This window comes from Lagenorhynchus albirostris, chromosome 19, assembly GCF_949774975.1.
Source record: "Lagenorhynchus albirostris chromosome 19, mLagAlb1.1, whole genome shotgun sequence".
Taxonomy (NCBI): Eukaryota; Metazoa; Chordata; class Mammalia; order Artiodactyla; family Delphinidae; genus Lagenorhynchus; species Lagenorhynchus albirostris.
In genome coordinates this window covers 24,709,777-24,730,212 of record NC_083113.1, presented here as the reverse complement: position 1 = coordinate 24,730,212, position 20,436 = coordinate 24,709,777, and the positions used below count along the sequence as shown (strand labels likewise).

Here is a 20,436-nt window from a genome sequence, read left to right as displayed (position 1 = left end):
GTACAAAATAGGCTTATTCACAGAGACAGAAAGTAGACTGGTAATTGCTTAGGGCTGGGGTCTTTGAAGGAGATGGGGAGTGACTACTAATAGGTACAGGATATCTTTATGGGGTGATGAAGATGTTCTGAAACTGACTGTGATGTTGGCTGCACAACTTTGTGAATATATTAAAAAACCACTGAGTTATATACTTTACATAGGCGAACTGTATATTATGTGAATTATATCTCAATAAAGCTGTTATGTAATAAACAAACAAATAAATAAATGGGAAGCAGTGAAAATTTTTCATTTAGCCAAGAAACTGCTAACTTGAGTTAAAAACAAAGAGAAGGCAAGATGTAATTTTCTCCCCATATAATTCTAACCCAAAAGATTACTACCCAATAACAGCCTTGGTACCTTGTGCCTTCCTTGACTCTCCTCCAGTCCTTTTTGAATAATTGACAGAAAGTTGGGGCAGAAAATTATTTGTGCCCTAGATGCCTTGGACAAAGCAGCCCTGTGCTGCCAGGGCCTACCAGTGGGGGTAGCTCTCTCAGGAACCAGGACTATTGTGAACATCTCCTGATTTCCCAGCACTCAAAGTCCAGTGTGTGTCGGGGGTCTTGTCAAGGTCCAAGTGGGCCACATAAAAAGACAGAGTATTCCAGTTTTTAGGTATTTTAGGTCAACATCAACTCTTGAGGGACTTTTCTCAGATCACAGTAGGGAAGAATTTCATCCCATTGCCAAGGTCACCCAAATATTTTCTTAGAGCTGGCCTGTCAGAAATGACCTCAAAGAAATTTCATTACTATTGACAGCCACTTACAAAAACACCTCAAAGAGCTCACTGCTCTGAATTTCAGGAGGCTTCTGTGAGAAAATAACAGTAAGTGGTAAATTGTACAGGGACTACCAAATAACAGGTTGACCAGCATTTATTTGAAAGCTACCGTGTGCCAGGCACTGAGCTTAAATTCTGAGCTACAAAAATAAGTGAGCCACTATCTTCTGAAAACCCTATGTCAATAGTAAACATATTCGTCAAAGCAAAAGGTACAGAAAACCTAATTAGGTGATAATTACAAGGAGAAGGTTGAGCAGCTACATATTCATGTAACACTAAAACTCCAAGGAACAGGTTACAAATAAGTGTAAGAGTTTCTGCTGCCTAGAAATGGGGACACAACTTTCTGTGTTTGGAGGAGTCATACTTAAGTAAGACATTTCAGATCTCTAGAGAGAGAGGAACTATACAAAGGAGACACTCTTATTTTAGTAAGGAATATATGAATAATAAGTATTCTATCCTAAAGACTACAGAACCAAATGATGAACAGGAAGAAAATCCATTAAAGATAAACAGCATATATAATATTTGTATCCTAGAAACAAGGCAATAGGATGTCCTGCTAAAAGGAGTACACAGATGTGAAAGAAAAAGTGAAAACAAAACAGTCTTATGCTGTATTCTTAGCATATAACATTTATATACAAAATTTAATATAGTATGTAAGATAAAATTTATAGACTCCAGAAATGCCTTTGGAATTACATTTTAGTGGTATGTTTTTAACGTTATTGAAGGTTGATATATTAAAAATGAACTGTCATGTAACAAAAACTTCTGATTTGCTGTTATATTACTGCTAATTGTCTTTTATTCCCTAGTTCCTAAATATTGAAATTCCTCTAAATTTGGTAATAAGAACAAGCTTTAGTCACTGAAAGAGCTGTAGGATTCCTTCTTCTAGATAGTAATAATATTATAATCTATCCACCTGCCCTTTTTGCTTTTGGACCAATAACACAGTCAAATTTAATGTCCAATCACAATACCTAATTCAGTCCTGGTGGGATTTCTTCATTTCGTGGTTGATTTTCTACTACTGTTTTGAACAATTTATGAAATCTACTTTTTAAAAATTGTAAATAGCCTCAAATCTTCTATGATGTAGAGTATAAATGGAGAAGAAAATTTGTAATCTTCTCTTTTTACCTGAAGATGACCATATTCCTCATAGGAGAGAATCTCATCTCCTGTATGTACGTTGAAAACAGAGTGAAGGCATGTTGTCGAGCGTGGATCCTGCTTAAACTGCTGGACCTAGAATCAAATATAAAATTTGAATAATGCTACTAATTCACATTTTTATCCAAGATCAGAGATTATAAATTATTTTTCAAGACATTTTTTAATGGGGAAAGCAACAGCTTATAGACAGAGGATAGAAAAAAGCAGAAATGTTATTACTTTTTCTAAAGAAACAAAACACAGACAACTCATAACTAGTAATTTAACAGTTAACACGATTGTTAAATACTTAATTGATATTCACAAACATAGCAACTCAAGTGTAATAGGGAGCTTGTTAATATAGTAGCATTGGCTTTTGTAATGTTTTGCATCTTATTTTAGAGTCAAATAACGGTTTACTCTGTTGGACAGGATTTCAGGGATTGTATCCCACTGTACTGCTATTTGGAAATGCTTACATGACACTCAATGAAAGAGTGCTTCAGGCGACATTCTAATTCAGTAAGTGTTCAAAACTTCAAATGCTTTTTCTTTCTCCAAGGATCACAAATTGTAACCCATGCTCTTGTCAACGTGTTTTCATTTCTTTTGCCACACATACTCTCATTTCTAAGGCACCAATTCCAAGCAAATATAGGCCATACCTTTACTTATTAACCAAACGAAAAATTTAACCATTTTAGAATACTAAGTAATTACTAAATGACAAAAAGACAAACTCCAAGAACAAACAGATATTAATTCAATTCGGCAAACATTTACTGACCAGTTATATGCCAAGTATGCCAAGTACTAGTTCCTGGAAGTATGAGATGAATAGGAACAGAGAATGAATAGAATAACACATAGCTCTATGTAAGGCAATGACTTTCTTCTCTATTTGATGGTATCTGGGTGTTCATGATCTTGTCTTGTTTCACTTGGCTAAGGAACCACATAGAACCATATTCTCTTCTCTACCTTCAAATTTCTTCTCCATCCTTAAAGTCTTATCTCAAAAAAACCCCACAAAACCTTCTTTTATAAAGTCCCTTCTGAACCCCAACTAAAATTCCTTCCTTTGGACTCCTACATCAGGGTGCTTATCACTCAATTGTTTCTCCAGTCTTTTATTTTCATTAGTTGTCTGTATCTCCCACTATCTTACAAGCTTCTAGAAGTCACACTATCCAATATGGTAGCCACTAGCTACATGTGACTAATTAAATTAAATTACAATTATATAAAATTTAGAAATTCAGTCCTTCAGTTACACTGGCCCCATATCAAGTATTCAACAGCCACATATGACTAATGACTTCTGTAACTGTTCAACACAGTAACAGAGAACATTTAGATCATCACAGAAAATTTATTTGACAGTACTGTGCTAGAGAGCTAACACACCTTTGCACCCCCAAGAGCCCTGCACAAACAAATAAGCTCTCCCTATGGTTGAAATCAACAAAATGAAAGTCAGGACCTATCAAAAGATAATCAGAAATGAGAGAGTGAGGGTAAAGGTAGGGATGTACACCCTCTATCTATGTAGTGACCAAGCTATCCAGTGTTAACTCAGAGAAGGTGAGAAGGCTACCCCTTCTCAGTATCTGAAACTGCTGGCAATAGTCTTAGACCAGCGGTCCCCAACCAGGGACTGGTTTCATGGAAGACAATTTTTCCACTGATCCACTGGTGGGGGTGTGGGGGGTTGATGGTTCAGGTGGTAATGAGACTGATGGGGAGCGGCAGATGAAGCTTCAATCGCTCGCCCACTGCTCACCTCCTACTGTACCACCCAGTTCCTAACAGGCTGCAGACCGGTACCCATCCACGGGCCAGGGGCTGGGGACTCCTGTCTTAGACTACACAAATAGAAATCAATGTGGTCACTACTTTCACAGTACCATGACTATTATCTCAAAGTGTTGAACATTATTCTGGGCTCATAGACAAAAATGTGGTTAAATTAAAACAAAATACATTTTGCCCACTTGATAAGGATCTAGATGGATAAGGTTTTCTTAGTTTAATAAAGTGATTGCTGCAGTTGACAAGGCAATGTTTGTCATTTGTCTTCAAGACACACAAGTACCCAGCATGAGAATTTATATTCATTCAATCACTGTGTCAGGGGAAAAGCAATTACTAAATGATTAAAGATGCTCAAGTGGGGAATTATATAATTATGCTTTGAGTCTTAAAGCTGTTAAAGACAAATAATTTAAAATTTCAGAAAAAATAAAAGACCCAAACTCTATAAGCTTTGACAATTAATGGGGCATACTGTATGTAAAATATAGACAAAAAGTACTCTTGAAAGCAGTCAAAATCAAGAGGACATCAATTAGTATTGTATGATATCTGGCATTTGGCAAGTAAAAATAAAGAATAATCAAAGTAAAATTTTCTAGATTAAAAAAATCTAGAATAATGTTTTTTATTCTTGTATTCTATTTAGACTTTTCCTGAAAACTTTAATCATTGTGAATAAGTAGTTTATCATTCAGGAAAAGGTACTGAGTATGCTGTCATCCATTCTTAATTTATAGACTTAAAATATGCACTTAGGTGGGAAAAATCATCTCATAAGGGAATCCTGGAAAAATAAACTTTATAAAAGTTTAATGATTTCTCATGAATTAGAAACTACTTGGTAGCATTTTAAATAAATTTTTGAAGGAGATAGAGACAGCAACATTCATAGCCTATTGTAAAGCAAATCCCTGCCTGCTGAACTACTAACTGCAGACTAAATCAATTTTGAAATCTGAATGCTTCTCCTTAAGAAGTGTTAATAAAAATAGGTATATGAACATTTAAAGGTAAAAAACGTCCTAATGTTAATAAGTAGAAATTAATACAAGCAGCAAGCCAATAATAGAAATCAGATTGCTCTAAATTCTTCAAATCAAGGAAAACTCTATTCACGCAAATTCATAATAAGTTAAAATATCTCCTTTAGGTAGTATTATTAGAAAATATGTCAGGAAGCATGCTTTACAATGAGAAGCAACAAAAGTGGAGAGCCTTAAACTTTCGAAGTCATGATTTTACTTCAGAAGATGAGCCTTAAGGTTAAAGAGCACTTGAACACTACAAATATGTTTTACTTCAGTTTTAAGTGAAGGCCAAAAGATATAATTTCATATTTAAAAATATGGTAACTGGGGGTGGGGGTGGTGGGATGAATTGGGAGATTGAGATTGACATATATACACTAATATGTATAAAACAGACAACTAGTAAGAACCTGCTGCATAAAAAAAAAATTCAAAAATAAATAAATAAAATGTAATTAAAAAATAAAAATATGGTAACAGTCTCTACTGCTATGGAGTCATTAAGGAAATGGTGAGCACCAATAAGAGGTGAAGGTATGGTGGGACACACTGAGCTGGGTGCATGGTTCATTCCAACTGAGTCGTATGTGGATTACAGTAATATCCTCCATGCCTACTCTAAAGGTTATGGGACTCAAGAAAGATTATAACAATGAAAATGTTTTAAAATTTATAAAACCCTACATTTTGTAGTACGCAGAAATACCTAATCCTAATGTGACCTACACCTTCTTACAACTCACACTTATTTTAATGGTCTACCATCATACCTACATAAGGCAAAAAATGATAATCCTTTGTAATTTAAGGAATTCAAGACAGCTTAAGTCACATTCAAGTGTATTCAAAAGAAAACATAATTGTGAATACTGGTTAGGAAAGTTGAATAATATTTAGAAAAGGACATTAACAATTGGTTAAACAAGCCACAAAGAAAAAAATTTATATTACATCATTTTCTTCCTTTTGATAAGCAATTATAATTTAAGTCCGTCAGCCTGGTTAGCAAACATACGAAATTCATGGCTCTCACAATGTTTCCTTGGGAGAAAAGTTGAATTCATAGACATAAAGCATTCATGAAATGATAAATGTGAAATAAACAATAAACTTCTCACATAAGAAAAAATAACTTAAATCACACTTACTTCAATCTATATGACATACAAGTTTAATTCAAATATGTCAATATGACATAATACTTTATTTCAAACATTGAAAAACCTTTATAATAATGATTTGCAAAGTTAAATCTCAGTAGACAGATTACAGGTTTTTCATATATCTCTTATTATCAGCTGTGAATAAATTTACTTTCTCTGCAAACTAACATTGTTTGGTTGCCATTTTCTGGTGACAGAATATAAGTTGTTTTTTTTTTTTCATTTTGACTTCAGATACAGGGCTTAAAAAAATGTGCTATCACAAAAACAATATAGTATTCATATGATAGAGATATACAAAACATTAAGTGATCAAAATTGCCTGCATTAATTACTGAAGTGCATCTTTGCTAATGAATCATCAAACCTGAGAGTGGTCTTGGGAAACCATGACGCACTGATGTAAATATTCAATATATGGATGCTTACTATATTAGGACCTGGAAACACAGAGGTGTATGTAAGTAGGGGGAATATCACATTATATTTGTATAGAGCTTTACAGTTTAAAAAGTTTTATTATGCATATTATTTCTTTAATTTCCAAAATAACCCTGTAAAGTTTGCTGTTTTCTAAGCCTATAATTCCTGCCCTCTTTACATGTAAATGAATGAAGTTGTTATAGCCTTAAACTAAAGTTCACTTAAGCCAGAGTACTCACATGTCCAAAAGGAATTTTGATAAGGATTTTCTTAAGTAATACAATATTGGTTAGAATTATGGATATCGTGAGGTTCCTGAGAAACTGAGTATTTATCAAGCAAACACCAGATGCAAAATACAAACAAATTCAAGCCCAGATAACAGTTCTCAATCAATCTTGCTTAAGGTATTTCTTCAATTTCAGTATTTCAAAACCCTGGGCTGGGAAGGCAGAGCTGTTTTAACCTATCTAGACTGCCCTAGGACGTGGCTTTACCTTTTGAAAGTACATTCTTCTTCAGAAGATGCTATTGCTATATTGGTTAAATTAATGCCTCAGAATGATGTGAGAATTTCAGCCCACACTATAGTGTTTTTACCTTATCGGCCTGACGCATATAGCAGTAGAGAATTCCTCTCATGCATTTTATAGCCGAGTGCTCCAGTTCATGGGTCCTTCCCTTGTCATCATCAATGCGCCTGGGTGAGAGAGATAACTCATGAGGCAAATTGAAAATGCATTTGAAAAGGAAGCACAGCTTTTGATAATTAAGTATTTAACTATCTAGCTAGTTAATCCTATGTTCTGGCGACATCTACTAATTCTGTAACAGTGAAACTGCAATTTCCCAGCAGATGTAGAAATGCTGGGAAAAAAAAAATGTCCCATGATGAAACTTGCACAAATTTCTCCTTCTTTTAAGGAAGTAAGCCAATTGCTTTAAAAATAGTATATAATATTTTCAACAATGACTTGGCTGAAACTTTAAAGGATATTTCTATATTGGAAAAATCCACCAAAAGATTTTTTAAATTCATTGTTACAAAGTAGAGGCGATTTTAAATATCAATCCCTTTAGGTTATGCAATGGCCACTTGGATTCAATGAAGTGTAGATTAAGGTAGACACATGTCTTCTTTGTTCTGCCATGTGTTTAATAATGCCAGCCGGGCACTTCAGTCAGGAATGCCTTCAGCTAAAACATGCATCCAGTATGATACATGATGCATTTGGGCATAAAGTTTTATATCCTTAGGTCTTAGTTTAAAATCAATTGACCATAGTTTACATCTCTTGTTTTTAAAAAGAAAAAAAAACAGCTAACACCTAACTATTAAACTAGGTTGAGATGTCCTTCTGTCTTTAAGTTCCTTCTGTCTTTAAGTTCCTTTATTATTGATCAGTGGCCTTCAAAAAAGAGGAATGAGAGTTACCCACCAATGAAAATAATAGAAGTAGTTTATTCATTGTTTTACTAAATCTTAACTAAAATATCTGGCCATCATCCTCACCTGATAAAAAACATCACCTGTCTCCTTATTTAAAAGTATACTATAATTACCTCCTCTTTCAATTACAGATCTCACATACTAGTAATGGAAAGAAGGATGATCATTTTAACATGGTACAGTGAATGTCAGTAAAGAGTAAGTTATTTGTCATTAGAACATCATTCCCCCTTTCATATGCAGGCGATAAAGTAAAACTAGTATGATTCTGCTCTGTGATCTATTTTCACCCTGATGTCAGAGCCAAGTGTTAATAGAAGCAAATTATGGCACGGATAACAGTGGATGGGGCACTGATAAATGAAGGAAACAGCACATCTGGAGTATAATGAGCTCAAAGAAATGTTCTATATATAATTCCCACCTCACCATAAAACAAAGAAATAATTCAGGGGAAAAAAAAGGTCAAGTTTTTCTAAAACTGCCTTTAAAATAATTATCTGCCCCTAATTTCCACATTCATTAAACCACGGCTAAAATATTCCAGAATAATTTAGCCGCAATAAGGAATCCTATTTCAATGAAGCTTTCGAGCTTCTCCTTTGTTCTGCAAATAATAGTGGTAACCAGAAGAATATTTCTCTTCTGACTTAGAAAATAAAAGAACAGTTGCATTTGAGTAAAAACATTTAGGCAATTAGTATATATCTATTGCCTTTCCTAAGAGTTAAAATGAACCTAGTGATCCAAAATAATTCCTCTATTTTCTACGAGGAACTGGCAATATTCTACTCTCTTTAGCCAGCTCTGGATGCACATTCAAGTTTTAATATGATCTCAATAATACTTTTAATTTTAAAAAACAGATAAATAACTTTATATTTAACTTTAGTCAATATATTGATCACAAGCTATGTGGAGATGTTGATCAGGTATTTCTACAATATGAAGTCTTGAGTTTATATCTGAACCAGAATTCCATACTTATAAATATATGACTAGTGAAGAAACTAAACACTTGAATCCTATCATTGGTGCATTATTTCCACACAGCCAAACTTCAAGGAAAAAAAAATAAGAATACTGTTTGGTCACGTGACTTGACTGTTTACTAGCACTAAGCTAGGGTCACCTGTTATATTCAGTTCCTAAAATAGCAATAAATCTGACAAGGGAGGGAACTGGCTAACTTCTTGCATGAAGGCATCCTCTCTCTCCCTTAGACAGTACTACAAGGTATCCTGTCTGCCTTGAGTTTTTGTATTTCTAATATATGCATATTTAAACAGTCTGAAAGTACTTCTTCAAGTCAATACTCTTTTTAAAAAAATTACTTACTCTTCTCAAATATAAAAAGTAAACTAAATTCCATATTTAAACCCTAATTTAAAGTCATGTTTTTTTCTAGAAGTTATATTAGAAAGAACAAAAAATGCAAAAACCCTACATGATACTTTTTAGTATGGCATAAAGTTTAGGTTCAACTTTCTTTTAACAGATTTTGTATAATTGACTAGGTTCAGGAACAGTTTTAACCTAAACCATGTAAATCAATATAATTATTTATAAAATAAAATAATTATAATGGTTATAATTATATAAAATTTTATTTATATAATTATAATTATATTCACATATAATTATAATGTAATGTAATATAATTATACATAGTATAATATAGATATAGTATAATATAATTTTAAACAATGACATATTCAGGACTACAACTTTATATGTAAATGACATTTTAAAAAGTCAAACATTTTAGTTAGTATTTCTTCTCTCCTCTAAAATAAAACAAAATTACAAAGTGAAACTGTAATATTACATTTAAGGAAAACTATTTCAAAGTGTATTTTTGCAAGTAAGTTACTTCATTGTCTCTTGACTTTATCCAATTATTTAATTAAATAACATCAAATTATACTCCTAATGTATATGAAATATAAATGTGCATAAAATAATCCTTTCAAGTCCTCAGTACACATGCACACACACACAAATTCAAACAGAAGTGAGGTTTCAAGAGATTTTTGACAAGACTGATTGAAAACTAATACAATTAGAAAACTCAAATTACTTCCATTTTCAAAAATTAATAACTTTATATTATGCATTCATTACCAATAAGAGATTGATATAAATTCATGAAGAGAAAATACTGATAGCTTAATTTTTGAGGAATTCTACCTAATATAATCTATATGATTTCATTAGCATTTAAAAGTAGAACTGGAAACAAAATTCTACTAATTTTACAACATGGGGATTCTCTAAACAAACTATCACAACATAATATTGTGAAAGTAAAAAGGGCTTCATAGTAATTTTGTGGTAAGTACCCTTGCATTTATCCAAATAGAACACATTTTGCTTGCTAGTAAAACAAAAAATCTGCTACTTTAACTATGTAAGAAGATAAATTATCCAGGGAGTTAGTACATAGATAGTGTCCCCAGCAAAGAAAAGATTTTAAATTCTCTATCAGATGTTTGAAGCCTCCTGGGAAAAGGCCGGTACTCTTGTTTTTTTTTAAGCAATTTTCCCCCAACATTTTATTTACAAAAATTTCAAATCTATAGAAAAGCTAAAAGAATGCTACAATTACTCTTCACCTGGATTCACCAGTTGCTAAAATTAGCTTGCATTCTCTAATTTATTTTCTGCAGTATTTGAATATCATTACCCACACATATTTCAGAAGTATCTCCTAAAAACAAGGACATTCTCCTACATAACCATAATATCATTATCATACCCAATGAATTGATACTATAATGTCTAATATATAGTGTATATCAAATAGAATCCAACTATCCCCCAAATATACTTTACACTTTTTTTAATGCGTGATTCAATCAAGGTTCACGCATTGCATGTGGTTCTCATAATCTAGCCATCTTCACACCTATTTTCTAATCTTCTATGATTATTACATTTTTTAAGAGCTCAGGCAAGTTGTCCTACAAGTAGTCACAATCTGGCTTTGTCTGATTGTTTATTTACAGATAGAGCCATTTACACATTTTGGTAAGAAGTCAATATGGGTAATGTGCCACATCAGGAGGCACCTAAAGTCAGTCTGTCCCATTACTGGCTTGACTACTTGATTAAGGTGCTACTGGTCCTAAGACTAGTAGTTGCTAGACATTTAATGAAGCTACATTGTGCTTACATAGAATATGGTAAAAAACGCTGGTAGTGACATTAGCAAACAAGTGCTGAAGGTGACTGCCTTTATATTATCTCACTATTTGATTTTCTTTACAAGTGCAACACATCAATGATTTAAGACAGAGAAATCATGTTCATGTGAAAGATACAGTTTTCAAATCAGAAGTACATGCATGTGGAGAGAGCAGGAAGATGGCGGAAGAGTAAGATGCGGAGATCACCTTCCTCCCCACAGATACACCAGAAATACATCTACACGTGGAACAACTCCTACAGAACACCTACTGAACGCTGGCAGAAGACCTCAGACCTCCCAAAAGCTCTATTTACAATAGCCCGGAGATGGAAACAACCTAAGTGCCCAACATCGGATGAATGGATAAAGAAGATGTGGCACATATATACAATGGAATATTACTCAGCCATAAAAAGAAACGAAATTGAGCTATTTGTAATGAGGTGGATAGACCTAGAGTCTGTCATACACAGTGAAGTAAGTCAGAAAGAAAAAGACAAATACCGTATGCTAACACATATATATGGAATTTAAGAAAAAAAAATGTCATGAACAACCTAGGGGTAAGGCAGGAATAAAGACGCAGACCTCCTAGAGAACGGACTTGAGGTTATGGGGAGGGGGAAGGGTGAACAGTGACGGGGCGAGAGAGAGTCATGGACATATACACACTAACAAACGTAGTAAGATAGATAGCTAGTGGGAAGCAGCCGCATGGCACAGGGATATTGGCTCGGTGCTTTGTGACAGCCTGGAGGGGTGGGATAGGGAGGGTGGGAGGAGGGAGATGCAAGAGGGAAGAGATATGGGAACATATGTATATGTATAACTGATTCACTTTGTTATAAAGCAGAAACTAACACACCATTGTAAAGCAATTATACCCCAATAAAGATGTTAAAAAAAAAAAAAAAGAAGTACATGCATGTATCACCTTCAGAAAATTAATATTCAGAAACCTCATTTTTGTAACGGTTAAAGTGTATCACTATTGACTATGTGTCAGGACCCACAACAGATGCTTTCCATATATAATGAAATAAATGAAGTAAGGAGAACTTTTGTATTGTGAAAAGATTTATTTTTCTTTTACTTTATGAAATAATTATTTGACTAACAACCAGATTATTAAGTGATACCCCAAAGAAGTATAGTAAGAAAAACACTAAACTGGGAGAGGGAAGGAGAAGAGTCCTGGCCCTGGCTCTGTCATTAACTAGTTGTGCAATTTTGAACAAATCTGTTAAACTACTCTAGGCCCTAGTTTTATCATCTGTAAAATTCAATCATCATCAATTTCCTCTGTGATTGAAACCAATCAACTCAACGAGAATGGGCAATTCATTCTGTCAAAGACTAATGATGATTTACAAACCTAGAGATGAGAAATTTTGGTCACAAACTCATAAAATGTTAGAACTTGTCTCATGTAAATCCTTAGGAAAACTGAAAGGTTTAGAGTCCTAAAAGGAGATGTGAGCAGTTGCAGGTAACACAGTGACTCAGCAGCAGAGCCAGCTGCCCAATTTGTCTTGGGGCTACAAAACCCTATTACCTAGACTTGGAGTTACTAGTAAAAGACACACCAGCTTACCTGTATGCAAGAGCCAAAGCCCAGGCCCCAGCAGCGCAGTATAGACTGTCATGGATCTTGGCCTTCTGATCATCACCACATGTTTTTGTGGGAAAGAGACCTGTGGTTGGACTTTGATACAGCAGCAATGTTGACTTGACTGAAATTGAAAACAAGAAAAAGAACGAATTGTAAAGCCATCCATTTCCCTTGAGCTGAAGGTCTTAAACTTCCTTGGTTTCCTCATCCTACAATTTTGTTGTTTCTAAACTTAGCTGTAGTATAAAACTTTTGAAGATGTAGAAACAACTCCAGGTAAGTAACTGCAGCCTAAGTAGGGATCCACCCTGCATGAACGGGTCTTTCCACTTTTGAGGAAAGAACTCAGCTAACTGGCATTTAAAAAGCCTTTAGCACATCCTTCTTTATGTCAGTAAGTGTTATAAGGCAACATCAGATACAGAAAAAAAAAAGATTAACCAAAAAACTAAGTCTATTTTCAAAAATAAGTTCAATAGGGAAAAATAAAGCAAATATACAACAAAGAGTTGTATACATTTGCTAAATCCAAAGCTAACTCAACCCTAAACAGGCCAGAATCCTGTTTTTCACTGATGACTAATTCGTACCTGAAGAGCAATGTATTCATTTTACATACTATATTAGTGATATGTTTAACATTTTAAAACTGAATCCCATCTTTATATGACATGAAAACAGCAAGCAAATAATTATTTTGTGAACATTCAACTTAAGTCAAAGAAGTCTGAAATCAGCGTTTTCCAGTTGTCCGTCAGTATGCACAGGGATGGTTCCAGGACCCACCATGCATGCGAAAATCCTCAGACACTCAAGTCCCTTATCTAAAATGGCTAATACAGTAGGCCCTCCTTATCTGCAGGTTCTGCATCTGCAGATACAGAAAGCAAACTCTACTACCTTACATAAAACAGTCCTAAAATAGAAAAATAAACACACTAAAATTACATTTCCTAAAAGCTATTTTATTCCTGTCTAACTATAAATGGATGAGTAATGTTTTTCCCCCAAATAAATTAAGTTACTCTAATCTAGATTGGCATATGTCAACTACTTTAGGACAGTTTTTCAAAGGTCTAAAGTACTCTGGTCCATCACAGAGATTAAAGACTTAAATTTCTTTTTCTTTTTTCAGACTAAACTGACATTATCATTTCTTTCAGAATACCAGGGTATTTATTATTTTTCACAGAGTAAAAAACCAGTCCTCATAGTCCAAAGTAAAAATCTGACATTTCTTTTAAAAGGCAGTTTAATCTCTTTAGCTAGTTATGGCTACAAAAATAATAAGTAGGCAACATAAGAATATATACCAGAATCTTGACCAAAATAAGTTGAAATAAGGTTTTACACGATGCTGACACAAAAAAATCCTTCTCCTTAATGAGATAAATAAATCCAATTTTATATTTGACATACTAGGCCACATAAATGGCACAAGAAGCAAACTGACAAAAAAAATTAATAGGCATTTCCAACTTACAGTCTGATGAACAAAGAGGAGCCCCCTAAATACATACATATCTCAAAGTTGCTTGCTCACATTAAGTAACAAAATTTGTCAGGTTGATCCTGACAAAAACAAAACAGCAACCAAAAAAACAGGGACCTGATATCAGTAACAGTAACCTGAGATTACCTTTTGAATCTCAATGAATTAGAAATGGATATAAAAGGTTCAGGACTACATAGGAACCATGTATAGGTAAATAAGCAAAAAAAAAAATCTTTGTGTAAGAATTATTCAAGAGACAGCCTCTAGTTCTCAAATCTGGTAATATTTAGGAAGGCTAAAAGGACACAGAGGACACTGGTGACAGTTTCAAAATGATTCAGGGGACAGATATGACTTGTCAGATTCCTTCCATAGTCCCCATATCATATGCAATTGGAATATGTAGCTGTCTAAGCACTGAAACTACCCCAACATCCAAATGAGAGAACATCATCCATATAATATATATATAATATAACTAAGGCATAGCTACCTAAGGACATGTTTTCCTCGGGTTTTGCTTACCAATTCTGTAATAGTGATCCAATTTATCCCACAGAGTTTCATTATCAGGTCTCGGAAGATTAATGCTTTTAAGAGGTTCATAAACTGAGCCTAAAAGAAAAATGAAAACCCATCGAATTCAATCATTTTCATCCAGATAAACAAAGAAACTTCTAAACAAATGAAGAAGCTCTACTTAGCAATCTAATTTTCATTTTTATAGTGAACTATCACATTTCACTACTTGTCAAATTTGGGGTGGGAAAAGGAAAAAGAAGAAAGCACTTGTAGTATTTCTAAATGTTATGAGCTATCCCCCTCCTCACTCCCAGCAGTCAAGCCAACTAACTCGTGTATACTGGTTCTAACATCTCAAATATCACTAAGACTCCTGTGGTAGTCCAGTAGCTCAATAATTTCAGTTCCTTCTGAGAAATATCAATATATCTACTTACATGCCCTGAAATCCAAACTGTATTCCTTATCCTCATGCATTATCAGGCAGTTTTCTGTCAAACAATCATACCCCCGAAACCTCAAGGAAAAAGATACTGTACATGTTCCAAAGTCATCCACTTCATGAATATTCAGATAGTTTTCATACTGAAAGCCTGAAGCCTCCACTTTCTCCTAGGTAGATAATACTTGCCTTATTATCTAGACTATAAGCAGAAACCATTTCTACTTTTCAGCCATGGAAACTACAGCAAGGTGTTAGCAGAATACACTGCTCAAAAGCTACAAAATTCACGTTAATCATGATAATCTGCCACAAAATGGATACAGAAAATTGTTCACTTGACTAGTGCACTTTCTCAACTGCTGACTGAAAGGAAGACATCTGGCCCTTCAGCCATCAGAATAAGTACTGACTCTCATTCTTGTTAAAAGCACTCAGAAATTATAAACATCTCAAAGTCACAATTAACCCACCCTGGGACTCAGGTAAGCCACGTCATATAGTCTAACAACATAGCACAAGAGTGAACCTATAACTTACCAGGGCGGAGGGTCGTGTTGGAAGGCATTAAGAATCAGTTTTTAAAGAAAATTAAAGCATTTATGTTCATAAAATTGCTATGGCCAGTATGCTAGTTTAAAGCCAAGTTATTTGAAATCTCTTAATGTTTAGGGGAAGTAAGGTAAAGATCTACACATTCAGGCAATAGTCCCATTATCTTCTGTTAGAAAGAGAGATGACTTATGGATGAAAACAGGGAATATGAATTGACTTGCTCTGAGTGAAGAGATTTTTCTAAAAAAGTCTTCACAATGACACCAACGAGAATGGCCCCCATAGTGAAGTATGGAGAGGACTACCAACACAGAGAGGAAAGCATCAGGACTGCAAAGGAGGCAAGGGTCCACACATGCCTTCTGCCTCTCTGCATTCAATTAGCTCTGGGTAGGTTTAAGTATATTGGCAGTATATGGGCAGCCTGGCAGCTGGGAAGGAATGCTTGCATGTTAGGTGATAAGCTCTGGGGGGTCTATACACTCTCGGTGAAATTCAGCCATAATTAATAAAATAAAATCAGGTACAAATCATCACGTTTTAAATTGTGCATATGGATATACAAAGACTAAAGGGGACATGTTTGCTGGGGTGGAATGATTGTGGAATGATTTGCTTTTACTTATATTTTATTTAGACTTGTTTTTATTTATTCTGTGGTGAAATGATTTGTTTTTATTTAGAGCGCTATTCATAGAGCTAAGATTTTGCTTTATATGAGAAAAATAAAATCACCAAATGTTGCATATACATTTTCATTACAATTAGATAAATAATACATGTGCATATGGATAAAGATTGAAATAGAATATGCAAAACTGAAATCTACTTGCATTATAATAGTAGGTGAATTTATTTTGAAAGATTATTTTAATGACACTGTATCAGGGTTCTTAGAGTGAAAAAAATACTTCCTTTAAAAGTACTATTACATTTAAGGTGCCCCTTACCTCCCCCAAAAGACTAAAATGATTCTGTCATCTAATGTTTTTCAATAAAATCACCCATGGAGTTTCTTAGAAGCAACAATAAATAAATGGGAAACCAGACTTTTCAAGAAAATAAATACCCATTCAGCAAGAGCTAAAAGATGTTCAAAACAAAGCAGAAAAGTGTAAAAGTAAAATCAGCTAATTCACTGAGAATCTATGTTTTCTTATACCTTCCTATATCTTCAAAGAAAGCCCAAGGTAAATTAAGAACAGCTTGGCTAGATAAATGTCAACACTTCAGTGATCACCACTATATTGCTTCTAAAGTAACTGCATAAAATTAAATTACTTAGAAAGGAAAAGCAATAATGGAAACATTTTAAACAAGAATTAAACATCTGAAAAGCATCAATACCAATACAAACGTGGAGGAGAAAGAAATCAACAATGGAGTACAAGTTCCCAAAGACAAAGATGCAAAATAACAGAAAACTCTAATAATGTTTAGAATTCAAAATGAAATGAATTTTTAAAATATAAATTTCTCCTTTCCATGTTTTTCTCATTTGAATTTTGCCTATATCTAAACACCACAAAGTAAAATAAAACTTATCAGTTATCAAGTTTGTAAAATGAGTTTAAACATGTCAACCTGATTTCTTACCTGACAATTCACTTTGTATTAGAAAAATACAGTCTACGTCTTCATTTCAGAACACATTACATCAAACAGATAACAGTGACAAAGAAGATGAAGCAGAAGTTGTTACTTGAAGAGAAATATTACAGCTTTATCATGAAGGAAGAAAGTGCTATTTACTAACAAAGACTAAAGAATGAGCTGCTCTGTGAGACATAAACAGTATTATAGAAAGAGATAAACTTAACAAAGGTATAAGCTTTCTGAATTTTGCACTATAAACCCAGAAGGTTTCTGAGTGTTATGGAGAGGCTCTTAAGAAATCACAAAACAGCACTGATAGTTAAATAGTAACTGTTAAAAGCATGAAATAGATGACCCATGAGGAAATTCAAGGCGGGAAACTGATCAGCAAACCAAAACATCAGAAGTGTATTATTTGGGCATCTTACTGTACATGATTCAAAGCTCTTTAATACATACAAAAATATTATTAATCAAGACTTTGATGATCCCTAAAGTAGCTTTACCATTTTTCCATGCATGGTGGTGGACTAAGATAAATATCATTATTTATTCATTCAGTTAATATATACAGTGAATGCATAAGACTCTGGACCATACATCTAGCAGGCTACCAAGGCCTACAGATTAGGAAGAAAGGTAAGGTTTTGAATAAGATTATATTTTATATATATATATATATATGAATAACAAGGTAGAGTGGTGAGTTCCTTAAAAGACGAAGGACAGGAAAATTTAATCCCCCTGTGGGGCTCAGAGAACAGGGAACTCCTGCATTGCAATCTCTAAACTTACTAGCAATTTCAAATAATGAATTGCCATCTAAATATGAAGGTAACAACTCAACTCCAGGAAGATGTTCAGTCATAAATATATATACATATATGCACACATACTTAATACAGTTATTTTTTTAAATTTATTTTTAATTTATTTTATTTTTGGCTGCATTTGGTCTTTGTTGATGTGCGCGGGCTTTCTCTAGTTGTGGCGAGCGGGGACTCCTCTTTGTTGCAGCGCGCACTTCTCTTTGTGGTGGCTTCTTTTGTTGCAAAGCACAGGCTCTAGGCACGTGGGCTTCAGTAGTTGTGGCAAACGGGCTCAATAGTTGTGGCTCGCGTGCTCTATAGAGCGCAGGCTCAGTAGTTGTGGCACAGGGGCTTCGTTGTTCCGTGGCATGTGGGACCTTCCCAGACCTGAGCTCGAACCCGTGTCCCCTGCATTGGCAGGCAGATTCTTAACCTCTGCGTCATCAGGGAAGTTCCTAATACAGTTCTAAAACTTATACACATGTCTCATGAAACAAGATACTATATACTAAGATTTTTTTTGAAGTGATACACATGAAGGTTTAGGTGAAGAAATTATATCACTAAAGGGTAAATTTTATTGACACACTGACCCTAGTATGCCCTTTCACAGGATAATTTTATTATAAATTTAAATCCGTAGAAAGGACCATAGGATTTTAATTCTCTCCCTCAATTAATTTCTTTCCAGATTAAAAAAAAAGATAACATTCTATCACCCTAAAAAAGGTATCATTAACATTTTGGTACGTTTTGGTACATTTGGTACATTAACATTTTGGTGCATTCTTTTCAGGCATGTTTTACTGTGTATATATTTTTTAATGCGTACACTTTTTAATGTGTATGTTTTTTTAGTGTGTATATATCACATAAACACATAAAATTTACCACATATAGGATCATAACATACATATTGTTTTTCTCATGGACGTAAGTCCTTTTTTTCCTTACCTCATCCTCTTGCCCTCTTCTGTACTCATAACCACACATTTTCCATGTTTATATAATCAAACATATAGGCAAGAATGAGAGAAGAGTCTGCCCTTGCTCGTTTTATAAAAATGGGATCATGACAGACCTGTGCTTGCATTTAGCTCCTCTCATTTAACAACACACAGGGAAATCACTAAAAGTGATGGCTCTTTCTTTTGCTATACTACAACTTATTCCACTAGCCCCCCATCAGTGGGTATATAATTTGCTCCCTATTTTTACCATCACAAACAATACTGCAAAACACAGATATACACAGATATAACCAGGAGTGTGCTAGAATCAGTTAGAACTGGCTGGAGAGAGTCAACTGTGAAATTGTCAGGAATTTTGGGACTGGTTGTGAAACACAGCCATAACTGCAAATTAAATTACAACTAATTATTAAAAACAATGGTAATAAATAATCAAGCCTCATCACTTCCTATTTTACTACATTCTACTATTATATATACTTTTGAGTTTATTTATACCTATATATCTGTACATTGGAAATACTATGTAATAGCATGTTACAATACATATCTTCCCAACTCTGCATTCAGTAATGTCACGAAAAGAAGTAGTATTGAATTATTACTATTATTTTTTTTTGCAGTACGCGGGCCTCTCACTGTTGTGGCCTCTCCCGTTGTGGAGCACAGGCTTCGGACGCGCAGGCTCAGCAGCCATGGCTCATGGGCCCAGCCACTCCGCGATATGTGGGATCTTCCCGGACAGGGGCACAAACCCCTGTCCCCTGCGTCGGCAGGCGGACTCTCAACCACTGCCCCACCAAGGAAGTCCCCAGAGGGGCCACATTCTTGAGTACTTAACATCTGAATGTGTAGATCTTTACCTTACTTCCCCTAAACATAAAGAGATTTCAAATAACTTGGCTTTAGACTAGCATACTGGCCATAGCAATTTTACGAACATAAATGCCACATAAAAAGGTTTTTGATAGGGGCTTGGTCCGGAAAGATCCCACATGCCGCGGAGCAACTAACCCTGTGTGCCACAACTCCTGAGCCTGAGCTCTAGAGCCCACGAGCCACAACTACTGAGCCCACATGCCACAACTACTGAAGCCTGTGCAGTCTGGGGCCCACAACAAGAGAAGCCATCGCAATGAGAAGCCCACGCACCACAATGAAGAGTGGCCCCTGCTCACCGCAACTAGAGAAAGTCCACGTGCAGCAAAAAAGACCCAAAGCAGCCACAAATAAATATATAAATTTATTTAAAAATAATAAATAAAATGGTTTTTGATAACCTCAAGGTTATACATATAGTTACTGCAATTTTCTTCTAAGTTTTTTATAATGTTAAAAAAATAAAGTTTCCCACTTAGCT

The 20,436-nt window shown here is 34.5% G+C and overlaps 1 protein-coding gene across 3 annotated transcripts in view; it reads right to left on the bottom strand.

Annotated features, from left to right (window-relative positions):
• The window catches only part of PHKB (phosphorylase kinase regulatory subunit beta), a 200,587-nt gene that overhangs the window by 162,243 nt on the left and 17,908 nt on the right, over nt 1-20,436 (bottom strand). For all 3 annotated transcript variants that reach the window (XM_060132511.1, XM_060132510.1, XM_060132513.1), the window contains exons 2-5: nt 14,707-14,796; nt 12,669-12,807; nt 7,035-7,134; nt 1,988-2,095 (exon numbers count right to left, since the gene is read on the bottom strand). In XM_060132511.1, coding sequence (XP_059988494.1) covers nt 1,988-2,095; nt 7,035-7,134; nt 12,669-12,807; nt 14,707-14,796 — 437 coding nt within the window. The remainder of the gene's footprint in view (nt 1-1,987; nt 2,096-7,034; nt 7,135-12,668; nt 12,808-14,706; nt 14,797-20,436) is intronic.